Source organism: Podarcis erhardii, assembly GCF_964252035.2.
Source record: "Podarcis erhardii genome assembly, chromosome: 1".
Lineage (NCBI taxonomy): Eukaryota > Metazoa > Chordata > Lepidosauria > Squamata > Lacertidae > Podarcis > Podarcis erhardii.
Window position 1 is genome coordinate 93724022 of NC_138497.1, and position 16215 is coordinate 93740236.

At 41.2% G+C, this 16215-nt stretch overlaps 1 protein-coding gene across 6 annotated transcripts in view; it reads right to left on the reverse strand.

Moving 5' to 3' along the window:
• The window catches only part of ADCY5 (adenylate cyclase 5), a 184855-nt gene that overhangs the window by 52687 nt on the left and 115953 nt on the right, over positions 1-16215 (reverse strand). For all 6 annotated transcript variants that reach the window (XR_014158736.1, XR_014158737.1, XR_014158738.1 and 3 more), the window contains 2 exons: positions 4884-4995; positions 4599-4726 (listed from right to left, as the gene is read on the reverse strand). Coding sequence is in view for 3 of the 6 variants with exons in the window: in XM_081870719.1 (XP_081726845.1) it covers positions 4599-4726; positions 4884-4995 (240 nt within the window). In the remaining 3 variants the exon portion in view is untranslated. The remainder of the gene's footprint in view (positions 1-4598; positions 4727-4883; positions 4996-16215) is intronic.

Genomic DNA, 16215 nt, shown 5'->3' on the forward strand with positions numbered 1-16215 from the left:
GCTTAAATGCTACATTTCACTAGGTAAGGCAGAAACCACACTGTGAAGGTTGGCTAGACCAGCAACACAAATCACTGGATGGAGGAGTTAGCCAAGGATGTCAATTTGCTTTCAGTTCAAAGTACAGTTTTTGTGTGTGGAGGGGGGATATCTGGGGCACGGCAAAGAGCTCTGGCCTCCGATTTCCACACCAAAGCTGGACATCACTTGCCAGCTTTCAGAGCCTCATTAAACATAATAGCTATGTTGTGAAGAGAAAAAGAACAAGATTCCAGAGCTCTCAATTTATTCACAGAGTACCGGGCATCAAATGTTCCAGAGATGAAACATAATACATATGTGAATTATTCACTGTAGCAAGACATGCTGAGCTGCTGCAGCAGCAGAGCAGACAGGTCTGTCTTCTTCAGTTACTCCCAACAGGCTCCAATGCTAATGAGCTCTCAGATGTACAAAGCTTGCTCCCAAAATTATCACTGGAATCCTTTGTGGGATTTTGCCTTTTAGGGCAAAAGTTTACTTGGAAGAACACAGCAATTTGCAATGAAATTATATCTAGGGATTAGGGAGGAAACCACTGAGGCGACTCTTGGCCTTGAAAGACCTTAAATGCTTGCTCGTGATTGCTGTCACTAGACATGTTATGGCTGCTGTGGGGAGCTGCCATAGCTCAGCCACTTCCAGGATGGTTGTGCTGTACAGAGAGTAACAGTTAACTTCAGTGGAATGAGAAGATGTCATGGGTCGGATTGTCTAATGAATCAAGCATGACCGCATTGTAGACAGAAACTGCGTTCTGCACTCTGCTCCCCCAATTCTGCCTTTTCTTTGCGGAATGCAACTTTACTGGTGGAAAGCTTTTGCAGACATGGGAAGGTGGCATTTCAGAACAGCTACTGATTTAATAGACCTAGTGCAGAGCGAGTTGAGTGGTTCTTCGTTCAAGCCTCTTGCCTTAGCTGCCCGTAAGGTAGTATCAAGCTCTATTCTTCCTGCCTCAGTGCCTCTCCCCAACCCCTATGCACATCTGTAATGAGAGGATCATACTGCTAACATAACTCAAGGGAGTTCTGATATAGTGCTGTGTGCAGCAATCAGAGTACTTGACATGCTTTCTACGCAACTGTATTAGGAACAAACCACATGTGACACCATGAGATCTGTGATCAGCCCTCCCATGGAGTTTTACAGCTGTCAGGCCCCCGTTCAGAATGGGGTCATGGAGCTCAGAAGTGGTTTTCAATTTTTCTTTTCTATCATTTGCATGATGTAAGCTCTCCTGCTCCAAGCTTTGGGGAAACTGGAAAACAGGCAGGAACCAAGGGGGAGGAATTTAGGGCTTGTGGTGAACAGGCGTAGAACAAATTCTAGGAAATCTGTTCCAGGGGCTGGGGTTGGCCCTTAGTGGATGCTATGATCTTAGATCATCAGCGTTCCCCAGGCATCAGATAACATCAGACATTTATTTTCCCTGTGAACCTCATACTGAACATTAGGTGTGAAGACAAATGCAACTTGAAAACATAATTCACAGGAGGTCTCTCAGCCAAAGTATAACCATTGCCTGCACATTTCCCCTCAAACATAATGTGCAATCAGAGGAGCTCCTTGTAACCTTCACTTTCTCCTAGCTTCACAATTTGTATGACAGCATTTGTATGAAACAAACACTGGCTCAGTTATAGTGTTGCCCCTTCCTTCACGCTGCAGATACCATGTCCCTTTAAAAAAAGGCACATGTATGGTTATTCATTGATTGGTTACTTTATTAATAATAAAGACAAACTTCTTTTTGAGGGCAAAATTGCTGCAGAGATGTGAGAGAAAGCTTCTTGATGACATCATCGATGTTGGTCCATCAGTGATGTGCACAGTGCATGCCGAATTCTGCTAAAAATTTGCAGCATCATTTTTTCACAACTTTTACCTCACAATGAATATATTGATAAAATGAATGCAGTGAGAACTCTTCCAAACAGGTTGCTTTCATCTTTATCCTATGGTGTTCCACATGGTTGTGTACCTACCTGAGGATAGCTAGGATTGTTTGTGCATACAGCAAAACAAAGTGTGTGAATCAAGCCTTGGTTGTTGAGGGCAGAATCTAAGCTGTGGTCCTTGTTTATTTTAGTGCTGCTCACATCAGGCCAAGCAATTGTCGCACTTCTCAAAACTGTCCTTGACAACATTCAGTGCAAGCCTGTTCATATCTACTCAAAAGTAAACCCTACTGACTTCAATGACACTTACTTCGGGGGAGCATATATGAATGCACCTGAGGTGCCTAAATTCCACAGAATTTCTCCCATTCCCACTATGAATCTTTTCTAGTTTGGCCCTGATATAATGTGGTGCTTTCTCTAATTCACTGGGGCTGCAAGCAAGGCTCTGTGGCATTTCCACAGAGCAGCAGTGTGTTTTATATAAAGCACCCATACAGGCACTGAAGTGCACTCCATTTTTGTTTACAAATTGTTCCCTGTCAGCTTTGAAAAACCTGGTTCCCACTTTGTGTGGGATGAAAAGGATTCAACAATCTTATCTCCTTGCTAAATCTGGAGTGAGAGACTTTTTGTTCTCACTGCCTCCTCCATATTCTCTGATGAAAAGAGAATGCTTCTCAGACAAGCGAAGGTAATAAAAATCAGAATGCTGGAATGGCAAGCACTAAAACTGCTGGTCCTTTTAGGATGCTCTTTATGCTTGTGAAACATTAACACAGCACTATTTTGCTTTCGTAGCTTCTCAGCATCTATTTCGTGGAAATTATTATTATTATTATTTATTGAATTTATATACCGCCCTATACTTGGAGGTCTCATGTAAAGAGCTGAAAGGATAACTAAGAAGCAGATTGTTTACCTTGAAATGGAGATGTCAAGCATTGGTTGAAATAATAGGTGCAATCCAAAGAAAGGTTGCTGCTCTATGTCATACAGAAATCTATACGATTTAAGATGACAATCAACTGCTTGCATATGCAAGTTCAAGGTGCCCCTAACTTTGTTGGGATTTTGCTCAATATCTTTAACAGAGCCTTCAATCATGTGAAATATCAAGTTTTTGACCACCCACAGACTCTTCCTCAGGCAAAGAAGTTCAACATAAAACAAAAGAGATCATAATGTCCATACTTTTTCAGGTTTGGCATCTTAGCACACAGCTGTTTGGGGACATTAGCTGGGTCACTGCCATGCTCACCAATCTAGTTGCCCAGTCTAGTTGCCTAATCTAGTTGCCCAAGCTGCCCTTCAGCTTGAAGCAGAGAAGCGGACACGGAGCAATGGATCCAAACTACAAGAAAGAAGATTCCACCTAAACATTAGGAAGAACTTCCTGACAGCAAGAGCTGTTCGACAGTGGAATTTACTGCCAAGGAGTGTGGTGGAGTCTCCTTCTTTGGAGGTCTTTAAGCAGAGGCTTGACAACCATATGTCAGGAGTGCTCTGATGGTGTTTCCTGCTTGGCAGGGGGTTGGATTTGATGGCCCTTGTAGTCTCTTCCAACTCTATGATTCTATGATCAAAGAGAATTTTAACTGCAGCTATTCCAGTTGTAACACCAGCAGCCATCTAGACACAAAGAGCATCTGCACAAGCCAAGCTAAGCTAAAGAGCTCAGCAAAGTGCTGAGCACTTTGGTGAGAATATTTTTTACCTAGACTCGGAAGAGGAATTTGCATCCAGTCCATGGCATGACAGGAACCAGCTTTGCCCCACTTTGATCCCAGTTTGGATCAGGGCCCTGCATAGTTGCTATCTGCATGACAGGAACCAGCTGCATCATCATGCAAGCATGGATGTTGGACATGTATGCCAGAATATGAAGTCTTGGAAAGTGGTGACAACACACCGTTTGTATCACCACTTTGCCCTAATAGGAACCCATGACCCAAATATGCTTCTTCCATTCTACAGGTTTGGCACTTCCATAGGCCGCTGTTAATAAGCTACTTGTAAATTAGCACTGAGGATTTGCTACCAAAAACTTCACCATGGTCAGTTTGTTGCTTTACTGACTCCAAACAATAGTAAGTGACTTCTTGAAAAACCAACCTGAAGAAAGTAGAACTACAAAAGGGGAGGGACAATGCAAGGTCGTTCCCCCCCAATTCCAGTATATTTAAATTCCTTAAACATTCATCATATTGATATTTCAAGCATACACTCTTCTTCGGGGACATTTGCTTCATACATTTGCTTCCTTCTTTTTTTCACTTGACAAATCAAGTAAATATTCTCTAGTGTTGTGTTTCCCTGTGCTGAAGAGCTGCACAAGTACTTTGCTGCATGTATAGTGCAGGGATGACAAGTACTCAGTGGGTCACACCACAGCTGCTGCAAGTGGAACAATGTCCTCCCCCCTACCCAGTCTTCTTTATTGCACTTGTATCTGGGGCTTTCCCCCAGTACCAGAAGCTTTCTCTCTCCTATTCCACCCAAACATTTGGTCTCAGCTAGACTTTGACTTGCTGGTATGAAAACAGTCACAATGATTTACAAGATATAAAATTAATTGGAAGCACACACATACAATATATATCTATATCTATATTTGTTATTTATCCACTGCCCCTCCCTGTGGTGCTTGGTACTTACGAGATAGCCTCTATCATATCCATTCCCATTTCAACACAGCAGTGTGCGTGGTCTGCTCTTGCCTCGGGTAACCCAGACACACAGTAATAGCAATCGCCTAGGATTTTTATACGTAAACAGTGATTCTCCTGCAAAACAATAAGAAGAAAAATAAACACTTTTACTTCAGGATGTTAACAGTTTGCTGCTTAAGGCAATGAAATTTTTTGCAAAAGTCTAAAGCAACATCATGCGAAAAGCACCATTATAATACATTTGGGGAAGCAGAAGGAAGAGAAAACTTACAGCTGCAAGTTTATCAAATCTGGCAAAGAGTTCGTTCAGCGTCATCACCAGCTCCTGGGCAGTACACTGGGAGGCCAGGCTGGTAAAGCCCTCAATGTCGGCAAAGAGAATGCTGCAAGGATAGTAAAGGGGAAAGAAAACAGTGGAAAACACAGGTATTGGTAAAGAAATGCTTCTCATTCATTCTGCCATCTACAAAGTTATGCAGAACTTTCCTTATCCCTAAGAGCATGCCCCTATGTTGGACTCCTTAAAATACCATTGAGAAGTCAGTTTCAGTATAGGTGAGAATCCCTAAAACTCTTAATATATGTTTTTCCATTGTGTAATTTTTTCTTCTTTGAGACATCCTATAATTCATCCTCTTTTGATGAATTTATCAGGGCAGCCCGACAAGAGACAGGCTATATACTGTTTCTCAGATACAGTCCCAAATATCTCTGACCAGGTAGCTATAAAAACAAAAAAAAGCTCTGTGTGTAAGAGCTCAATGGGTTGACTGTGCTAGCTAAACTGCATATATTGCATGGCTCTTAGTTTTCTTCTTTGCTATTTGTGCTCTGCGTTTTAACATGAAAGGGGTCGTATGACCACAAAGAAGACCAAGTGACTGAAGATATAGCACAAGACAATTCGGACCAATGCATATTTTATAACTGCTTTACATTCCACAAATCAGTACTTTAAATATGCTCAGTTTAATAGCTCTCTATGCCATTCTGGGATAAGTTTAAATTTTAACAAATGATATAGTGATTCAAGTTTATACCAAGTGGTATATAAATTTATCATCATTGTCGTTGTCAATGGGATGCACAACACCCACCCACCCACACATATTTTTTCATTACAAGGCTATAATACATTTTTACACAAAATACTAAAATGCATATAATAAAAACATGGTCAACTTTACCTACATTTATTGATGACCAGTATACTAGTATACACCTCATTTGATTCCACTAAATTAACATTAAAAAAATAAAGGTTGCATACTTGTACTTACACTGCTTTGTACTTTTGTTTCAGTGACTCGGCTGACCATTACTAGGTGCTCCCCATCCCTTTCCACTTATGCTGAGTCAGAAATGTGAAGCATTGCTTAAGCTCATCATATTAACAGGTTAAGATACTCACAAGTTAATAATAATGATTATAGCAGAATCAAGAATAGCTGTTAAACCAAGTGAGGAAAGCCCTGCCTCCAAAAGACTAATCCCTGCCTCACAGGCCTGTGAAATTACTTCACTGGGTAGGTAGAAACCAGAGGACCTTTCAACTCCTGCTCTACTACTTTCCACCTGAATTTATTATTGATCATTTATAATTATTGAGGATTAATAGTAATTTGAAATGTACTGTGTATGGTCATCTGATCACCTCCATATTTTAGATGGCACTGTTACGCGTTCTGTGAAACCTCTTTTGTTTATTTTTAATATGTTGTGAATCACCATGAACTTTCTTTTCACAACAGAAGGATGGTGTGGGTGTAATCACACACACACACAGAGAGAGAGAGAGAGAGAGAGAGAGAGAGAGAGAGAGACTGCACTCCTACGCTCCTATGGTCCCTAGAAGGGCACCCCAGGGGCAATTTATTGTATCTCCCTCTTTGACAATGGACACAGAGAGAGATCGCTTTAGAGGCAATGACTCTCACAGCACAGTCAACTAGACAAGGGTAGGGTGGTGATGAACCACCTCTTCTGTTCTCTTGGAAGAAATAATGTCCAACATTATAATTGCTGCTAAGATTATAACAGCTAAAAATTGAGAGGCAAAACATCTCTCTTACTATATTGAAATCAACTGAGAAATTTGGACCATTGTAACTGATTACAAAACAATACATGTCAATCATCTTAACAGGTTTAAGAAAATATTGGTGGTTTTTTGGGTAATGTTTTGGAACAAGTTCAATGATAATGTTCAACCTGCTTATGCTTCTTACAAGCTGCTGTAATAATATTTCTTTATGCTCCTTACCTTTGATTTATTTTTCTTATAAAAAAATATATAATATTCACTGTACTAAATAATCCATAGGAGGAAATAATAAGGCTCACAGTATGTTTCCAAGTTGCATTGCTTTTTATACATGACCTTGCAAACTAACATTATTTAGCTTCAGCAGCATACCACAACACCAAAATGATGTTCAAAAGATAAACCAAGCTCAATGACTCTAATGAGGAGATCCCAGCAGACTTCAGGGATGCCAAAATTACCAATCTCTTTTAAAAAGGTGATAGAATGGATTGCGGAAACTATCAAGGCATCTCTATTAGCTGCGGCTGGCAAAATTCTTACAAGGATCTTAGCAAAACATCTCCTAACAATATCTGAGGCTACCCTTCCTGAATCCCAAAATGGTTTTCGACCTTCTAGGGGGACAGTGGACATGATGTTCACCACTCAACAGCTTCAAGAAAAATGCAGAAAGCAAAACCAACCCCTGTATATGGTGTTTATTGACCTGACAAAGGCCTTCAACACTGTAAATCGTAATGCCCTGGGGACTGTCCTTCTGAAAATCGGCTGCCCAGATAAATTTGTGAATATCCTTCGGCTCCTCCATGATAATATGACAGCAACAATTGCAGATAACAATGACTCTCAAAGTGAACTATTCACAGTGAAATCAGGTGTTAAACAGGGTTGTGTTATCGCCCCAACTTTATTATATTCATCACCATGATCCTACACTTTGTCGAAGGGAAACTCCCTACTGGAGTAGAAATCATTTTTTGAACAGATGGAAAGCTGAGCAGGCTGAAAGCAAAGAAAAAGGTCACCATAACTTCTGTCATAGAGCTTCAGTATGCTGATGACAACGTAGTGTGTACACACTCAGAGGATGACCTCCAAACCATCCTAAATATATTCACAGAAGCATACAAAAAGCTTAGCCTATTGCACAACATCCAAAAAACCAAAGTGCTGCACCAACTAGCACAAAACAACCCCTCTGCAGCGCCACAAATCTAACGCAATGGTGTGACATTGGAAAGTGTTGATCACTTCTCCTACCTGGGCAGTTATCTTTCCACAAGGGCTGACATTGATGCTGAAATAAAGCATCACCTGAGCTCTACGAGTGCAGCTTTCTCCCGATTGAAGTGCAGAGTGTTTGAGGACATTTGCAGGGAAACCAAAATGCTTGTTTACAAAGCTATTGTACTACTGAAAAATGGACCATGCCATCTCCAACTCCTCGAAAGATTCCATCAATGGTGACTCCCAAATTTGTTACATATCACTTGGGAAGACAGGTGAACTAATGCCAGTGTACAGGAAGAAGCAAAGATGACCAGTGTTGAAGCAATGATTCTTCAACATCAACTTCGCTGGACTAGTCATGTTGTTCGATGCCTGAATATTGTCTTCCAAAGGAACTATTATTCCGAAATTAAAAATGAAAGGCATAATGCTGGTAGTCAACAAAAGAGGTTTAAAGACTCTCTCAAGGCAAATCTTTAAAAATGTAGTATAAACACCGACAGTTGGGAAACACTGGCCTGCGAGCACTCAGTTGGAGAACAGCCTTTACCAAAAGTGTCATGGACTTTGAAGACGCTCAAACTCAGGACGAAAGGGAGAAACGTGCTAAGAGTTTGGTAAACCCTCACATGATCAACTTCTGTTTGGAAACCTATGTTTTCTATGTGGAAGGACGTGTGGATCCAGAATTGGCCTCCATAGTCACTTACGGACTCACTGTAAGTGAAGATCATGTTCATGGAAGACAATATTACTTGGCTACGAGTGATAGCCAAAGAAAACCCTAATGTAATTATTTATTGATCTGATTAAAGCCAAGAATGGGTCAAGACTAGCTCCCTCCATTTTACATTTCAATCTTTATTTATTTTCTGATCTTATCTAGAGCATTTGTACCCTTGCTCTTCAGCCAAAAAGGCTCTCAGAGTGGCTTTCATACAATTATGCGGGCTTGCAATTGAAAAGACACAACACACAAGAGAAAAGGTACAGGGCGGAAACAGGCACCAATTATTCAAAGAGCATTTTAGAGTGTTTGGAGTACTTAACTCATAGCACCTTAAAGAGTAACCAGTTAATTACAGATTAAGCTTTAGTGGGCTAGAGTCCACTTAATTAGTGGCATATTCTAAAGCAGATCAGTACTGCTGAGCCCTGTTGCTGAGGTTGAGAAACAATGGCTTGCCTTAAGACCAATGTGTGGCTGAAATGAGATCTGAAACATGGACTTCGGGGGGGGGGATATTTCTAATACCAGAACAGTTCCATAAGAATGGGTATATAATTCTTTTCCATGGCACATCACAGAAATTGCAATACATTAAAACAAGCATGCTTCAGCATCATCCAGACAGACAGCAGGTGATAGCTTTAGAGATTTTCCAGCAATGATCTGACCTTGCATATGACTACATATGCAATGGTCTATTTATATGTTGACACAGTAAAACTGAATTGCTTTAGTTGTCTTCCATTGGAATTCACCTATAGATTTTCTGCAGAAAATATGTGAGTGTGCAAAATTTCTCTCTGGAAGAAAAGTTATTTGTGGAAAGAAAGAGCAGTACTCTTTGGCCCAGGATTCTACCACCTCCCAAGATATCCATGTTGACATATCACAAGGAAGTTCATGTGCAAAATAACTACACCAGCTTATGTCTTTGCCTCCACAAACAGAGCTAGAGGTTTCTTGCTTCTGCCTGATGATCACGAGTACAAATTTCATCTGCCTCGGCTAACTGAAATTTCAAATGTGCCCATTTAAGTATCATGGCAATGAATGCTCACAGAAAGAATACCACTCTTTAGAAAAAGCCTTTCTGTTTTAACTGTATGATTCTAACCTTGTAAAATAAATATAGCAGTTGCACTTCACAGAATTAACAGAATCATAGAATTGTAGTGTTGGAAGGGATCCTGAGGTCTATCTGGTCCCACTCAATCTTAATTTCACATATATGCTCATGGGGTCTGAACTGAGGGTGACACACTAGGAATGAGGCCTTAGGGTCACAGTAGATAGCTCGAATAAGTTGTCAACCCAGTGCACGACAGGAGTGGAAAAAGGCAAATTCTATACTAGGGAATCATAGATTTGTAGAGGTGAAAGGGATTCTGAGGGTCATCTAGTCCATCCCCTGCAATGCAGAAATCTCAACTAAAGCATCTGTGACAGATGACCATCCAATACCTGCTTAAAAATTTCCAATGCCATAAGAAAAAAAACCTATATATATTTTCTTATGGCAGTGCCTAGACCATGGGTAGGCAAACTAAGGCCCGGGGGCTGGATCCGGCCCAATCGCCTTCTAAATCTGGCCCATGGACGGCCCGGGAATCAACGTGTTTTTACATGAGTAGAATGGGTGCTTTTATTTAAAATGCATCTCTGGGTTATTTGTGGGGCATAGGAATTCGTTCCTTTCCCCCCAAATTATAGTCCGGCCCCCCACAAGGTCTGAGGGACAATGGACCAGCCCCCTGCTGAAAAAGTTTGCTGACCCCTGGCCAAGACACCTCAGTCACATACAACTTAATTTACATTAGCAAAAGAATTAGAAAACTATCAATGAAGTTACAAGGAATTATGTTTAGAAGAACTAGTTATTATTTAGTGCTAATTTTTCAGTCTCAGGAAAATCCCATTCTTCTAAACTACTTTAATAATAATAATAATTTTTATTTATACCCCGCCCTCCCCAGCCAAGGCCGGGCTCAGAGCGGCTTACAAGCAATAATAAAAACAAGTTGAATGATTACAACTTAAAAACAAAATTAAAATACAACATTAAAATATTGAAACATTAAAATATTAAAATGTAGCCTCATCGCAGGAGGAGAAGGAAAGGAAAAAAGAAAGAGAGGGAGGGAATCAAATTGGCTCCAAGCCAAAGGCCAGGCGGAACAACTCTGTCTTACAGGCCCTGCAGAAAGAAATCAGATCCTGCAGGGCCCTGGTCTCATGAGGCAGAGCGTTCCACCAGGCCGGAGCCAGAGTTGAAAATAACCAGAGCCCTGGCTCTGGTTGAAGCCAATCTAACTTCCTTAGGGCCCAGGACCACTAGGGTGTTGCTATTTATGGACCTTGAGGCTCTCCGTGGGGCATACTGGGAGAGGCGGTCCTGTAGGTACGAGGGTCCTAGGCCATGAAGGGCTTTAAAGGTCAAAAGCAGCACCTTAAATCTGACCCTGTACTCTACCGGGAGCCAGTGCAGTTTGAAAAGCACTGGGTGAATATGCTCCCATGGCAGAGACCCCGTGAGGAGCCTCGCTGCAGCATTCTGCACCCTCTGGAGTTTCTGGGTCAGCTTCAAGGGCAGCCCCGCGTAGAGCGAATTACAGTAGTCAAGCCTGGAGATGACCGTCACATGGATCACTGTGGCCACGTCGGGGCGGGAAAGGTAAGGGACCAACTGCTTGATGCGGCGAAGGTGGAAAAATGTCACCTTGGCTGTTGCTGTAACTTGCGCCTCCCTGGAAAGGGAGGCGTCAAGGATTACACCCAAACTCTTAACGGAAGGCAATGGCACTAATTGGGCCCCCGCAAGAGAAGGGAGTTGGTCCCTCATCCCCATGCCATCCCGACCCAGCCATAGGACCTCTGTCTTCGAAGGATTTAGTTTCAATCGGCTCCCATGAAACCATCCAGCCACAGCTTCTAAGCATCTGGTCAGTGTGTTCGGGGCCGAGTCGGTGCAGCCATCCATCAGCAGATAGAGCTGAGTGTCATCAGCATATTGGTGACAGCCCAGCCCAAAGCTCCAGATAATCTGGGCAAGGGAGCGCATAAAGATGTTAAAAAGCATCGGGGAGAGAATTGCGCCCTGCGGCACTCCACACACCAAGGAATGGCACGACTTCCCTCCCTAGTGCCACCCTCTGTCCCCGACCAGAGATAAAAGAGCACAGCCAGTTACGGGCTATGCCCTGTATCCCTACTTCTGCGAGGCAGTGGTCCAGAAGATCATGATCGACCATGTCAAAGGCTGCTGACAAATCTAAAAGGATCAGCAGTCCTGACCCGCCTCGATCCAGTTGTCTACGGAGATCATCTGTTAGGGCAACCAGAGCCGTCTCGGTCCCAAAACCAGGAAGGAAAACGGACAGAAATGGATCTAAAACCGATGTTTCCTCCAGAAACCTACCAAACTGTTCAGCAACTGCTCTCTCAATTACCTTACCCAGATATGGAAGATTTGAAACTGGGCAGTAATTGGATAGGTCTAAGGGATCTAATGAAGTTTTCTTTAAGAGTGGACACACTACTGCTTCCTTCAGTTCCCCTGGGAATGTCCCCGTGTCAAGGGACAAATTGATAATTTCAACCAGGGGGGTCCGCGCAACATCTGGACACTCCCTAATCAGCCAAGATGGGCACGGATCAAGGAGGCAGGTGGTGGGCCTACCAACTTGGAGGAATCTATCCACATCAGCAGGGAGTATCCGATCGAAATGGTCCAACACTGGACCTGAAGTCAGTCGAGGGGCCTCCAGTTCAGTCACTGTATCTAAATTGGCAGGGAGGTCATGGTGGAGCAACAGGACTTTCTCCGCAAAAAAGCTCGCAAATGCCTCACAGCTGTGGGTCGAATTTGTGCTTAAATTTGGTTGTCCTCCTAAGGACGTTATTGACCTAATTATTCTAAAAAGTTGTTTAATTATCAAAAAAAGTTTTGATCTCCAACTTTATTGCATACAATAAATAATTGTAGCTACAGTTAGCAAAACGTTACCAGAAAATCACTGAATGGTTTGGGAGAAACTTACAGAAGCTTAAACTAAGCAAAGTATAGTTCTGTTAAAGATACCCTAAGGTGGCCTTTCAGAGAATAATGGATAATTTAGGGGAATCACTTCTTCTACTAACTTGTGCTTGGAAAGCTACCTGCTGGTGTTAAATTTGCAGACCCAGGAAGATAAATAAAAGCTATACCAGAAAATAAAGATAAAATGCTGGATTGTTTCTTCATGAAATCAAATGACCACTTAGGAAGCCAGAAATCTTAAAGAAAATAAACTATATAAAAGCAGATCTGAAAATAGTCCTTTGAGTCCAAGTGAAAGACCTGAAGTTATATAAAAGGAGAAGATACACAAACACTATTTGTCATCACTGAAGTCCTTAGTGTTCCCATCACAATGACAAGACAGCTGGATATCGATGGAACAATTTAGTTCAACACAATGTTACTGAGCAAAAGAATAAAACTAGCTTTATATAATGTCTTTCCTAGTTCTGGTTTCCCACTGTGCTTTCCAAAACAAAAAGCCAACTTTCTGCTGATCTGGTCACATGCCCAACACCCCCCCCCGACACATATAAACAGTATATAAATAGAGCATCTATACATCTCACATTGATGAGCTGGACATTATGATTTCAATTCATTAAAAAGTTATTTTTGTTCCTTATAGAGTGGGTCTAGGAGTTCCGTTTACTGTTTCTTGCATTACTTGTTATGAAATCTCAAGCTGAATTCAATAGCACGCCCCAGTAGATAGGGTTATGACTGCACTGTAACACAATAATTTACACACACACACATCACCACCACCTGCCTGCCTGCCTTCCTGCCTGCCTTCCTTCCTTCCTTTATTCCAGTTATATGTTACTTTTCCTTTAAGGAGCTCAGTGAAACGCCAACATGACTTCCTAGGTGTTCTCTTTTTTGGTAATGCTGTGTGTGTGGACAAAAGAGGACAGAGATTTGCTTAAAAATTCTAAAAGCTAATTTATATGTATAGGTGTAAATTTAGAAAAACAAAAACAAATGCTGTTCTTTAAATAGAAATATAGTCTATCTCACCACAATGGGGAGCAGACTACAATCAGGTGACTTTTATGCCTGTTCATTTTGCCATGTTCTTACTGTAACAGCTTTTGGGCAACTTCTGGGCCTTGCTATCCCTTCATATGGATCTTTATCTTTGAACTGGACTTGGAATGGACAGCTCTTCAAATAAAAGGCCGTCCTCTGTAGTGTAGGACACATTGGCACCCTACACACAAGCAACTTACATGGCCATACCCTCCTAACTGAAAGAGCAGAACTGCATGAATTGCCTTCTAAGAAGTCTCTGGGCCCATTCCTGATGTAATGATAGTGTTCTAATGTTTCCAAACAAAGAGATTTTTGTATCAACCCAGAAGGCCAGCTTGAGTATGTCACCTCTCTATCACAATATTTTAAACGTTGTCATTTATCAGTTAAGCGCTTGTTCCTCTTTGCAACACCCCTGCTGGCCAAGTCTTATTATTTGCCTTTTGCAGACTAAAGACTGAAAATAAGCGGTAAAGACTTGCTTTTGGCGTTTGAGCAAACAGCACTGTCAAGCACTGACTGACTGGACCACCCTGGCCCTCACAAAAGCTCAGTTAAGAATAGCTGGTTCTTTGTTTCAAAGGATCATCAAAGTCTCCGGAAATCTGGATTTGCCTACCACAGCCAGCCCCATTTTAAATAAAGCACAATTGAGATATCTTGCAGAAAAGCAAGAAGCCTACAATGGCTGGAAAAAACGGGTAAGGCTCAGTGCTGCACAGCAAACATTTCGTACTGAATAACTGGCCTAGTTTTCCTAAACAATGCACTGAACAAAAATAGAAGCCTATTTACATACTGATGCTAATATCTTTATTTATAGTGCCACAGAATAACAAAATTCAAGCCTTGGCTAAGAAGCAGAGTGCTCCGGAAGCATTGTACAACTTTCTTATTCCTGGTCTTAATATGTCAGCAGTTTTTATTAAAAGAAAAAATCTATTCCATGTAGTTGAAAAAGACTTTTAAGAACTGGTCAGGGTTCCAAAGTGGGTTGCCTGAACTATCTAAAGGCATGCATCATCACAATTAAAATGCATCTTGTATCTTTAAATATTATTTTAGAAGCACTAGGGTCAACTGTGTATTTCGCAACCTAGTACATTAATGTTTATTACAGACATTTGTGCTTATGGTATATTCACGTATAATACTTTAAAAACCGTGTATCTATTCTATTCTATTCTATTCTATTCTATTCTATTCTATTCTATTCTATTCTATTCTATTAAAGTTAAGTCGTTTTAACCCAGTGAGTTTTTCAGAGAATAATAAGCAATAGTTGAGCGATGAAAAACAAGCAAATGGGGATGTTTACACTCAAGTTCTCCCCCCTTTCTTTTATTATATGTAAATTGTCTATGGTGGAATTACTGTAGTGAACTAAATCAGTTTTGACTTAGCTATTGCAGTCTATATACCAGGAGCTGTATTAAATAATCACTTGGAGTTCCAACTGATTTGTACAGTCGTACCTTGGAAGTCGAACGGAATCCGTTTCAGAACTTCCAACTTCCAGAACTTCAGACTTCCAAAACGTTCAGAAACCAAAGTGCGGCTTCTGATTGGCTACAGGAAGTTCAGCCCAGCCTTCCTCAAATTGATACCCTCCAGGTGTCTTGGATTACAGTTCCCCACACTCTTGAACACTGGTTATGCTCCAAGTAGCTGATGGGATTTGTAGTCCAAAACACCCAGAGGGCACCAGGTTGGGAATGAATGATTTAGTCCAGTTCTCAAAGTCAAGATGTAGTTGTCTGGTTTTTATTCACAATTTTGTAACAGGCATAAATGTTCACACAGTCTCTCAACTGGAGCCATCTTTCAAGTAGAAAATATTATCAAAGTAGCTATTTCTGATCTGGAGTTTATAGCTCTTTCTTTCTCAGGGGCTCTGAGGCCAGCTGTCTTTCCCAGCAAAAAAATCTTTCAACAAGATGCTGGGAAAGACCAAAATGCTGACCATTGCTGCAGAGCTACTATCTTTGCAATTCTTCTGTTAACTGCAATTTTTCTATTAATATTTTAGTTGCCCTTCACAGCTTATGAAATTAAAAGCACCACCAAGGTTCTCAGCATACTTTCTGTTAATGATCTGTAAGATAGAGATGCTTGAAGAGTCTGCACAGCATGAATTCCTATTTGAACTTTATGATTCCACACAACACCAAATGAACAAATCAGGCAGTTTTCCCCCTACATGTACATAGAATCCTAAGAGGCAGTTTTCTAATCACTGCATTCAACTGTTTATTTGTATAACAGTGTAATAACAATGAATATTGTTTGCACATAATTATTTGCACATAAGCACATGCAGTGCTTTCCCTCCTAGAAAAATAGGTGCTGTGAAGTTATTACAGTAAACGCAACACTTTAAAACAACAACAACAAAAGAGGTGCCAGTACTGCATACCCTTCAGTGCCCCCTGAAAAAAGCACTGAGCACATTTATTTATTTACAGCACGCGCGCGCACACACACACACACACACACAAAATGCC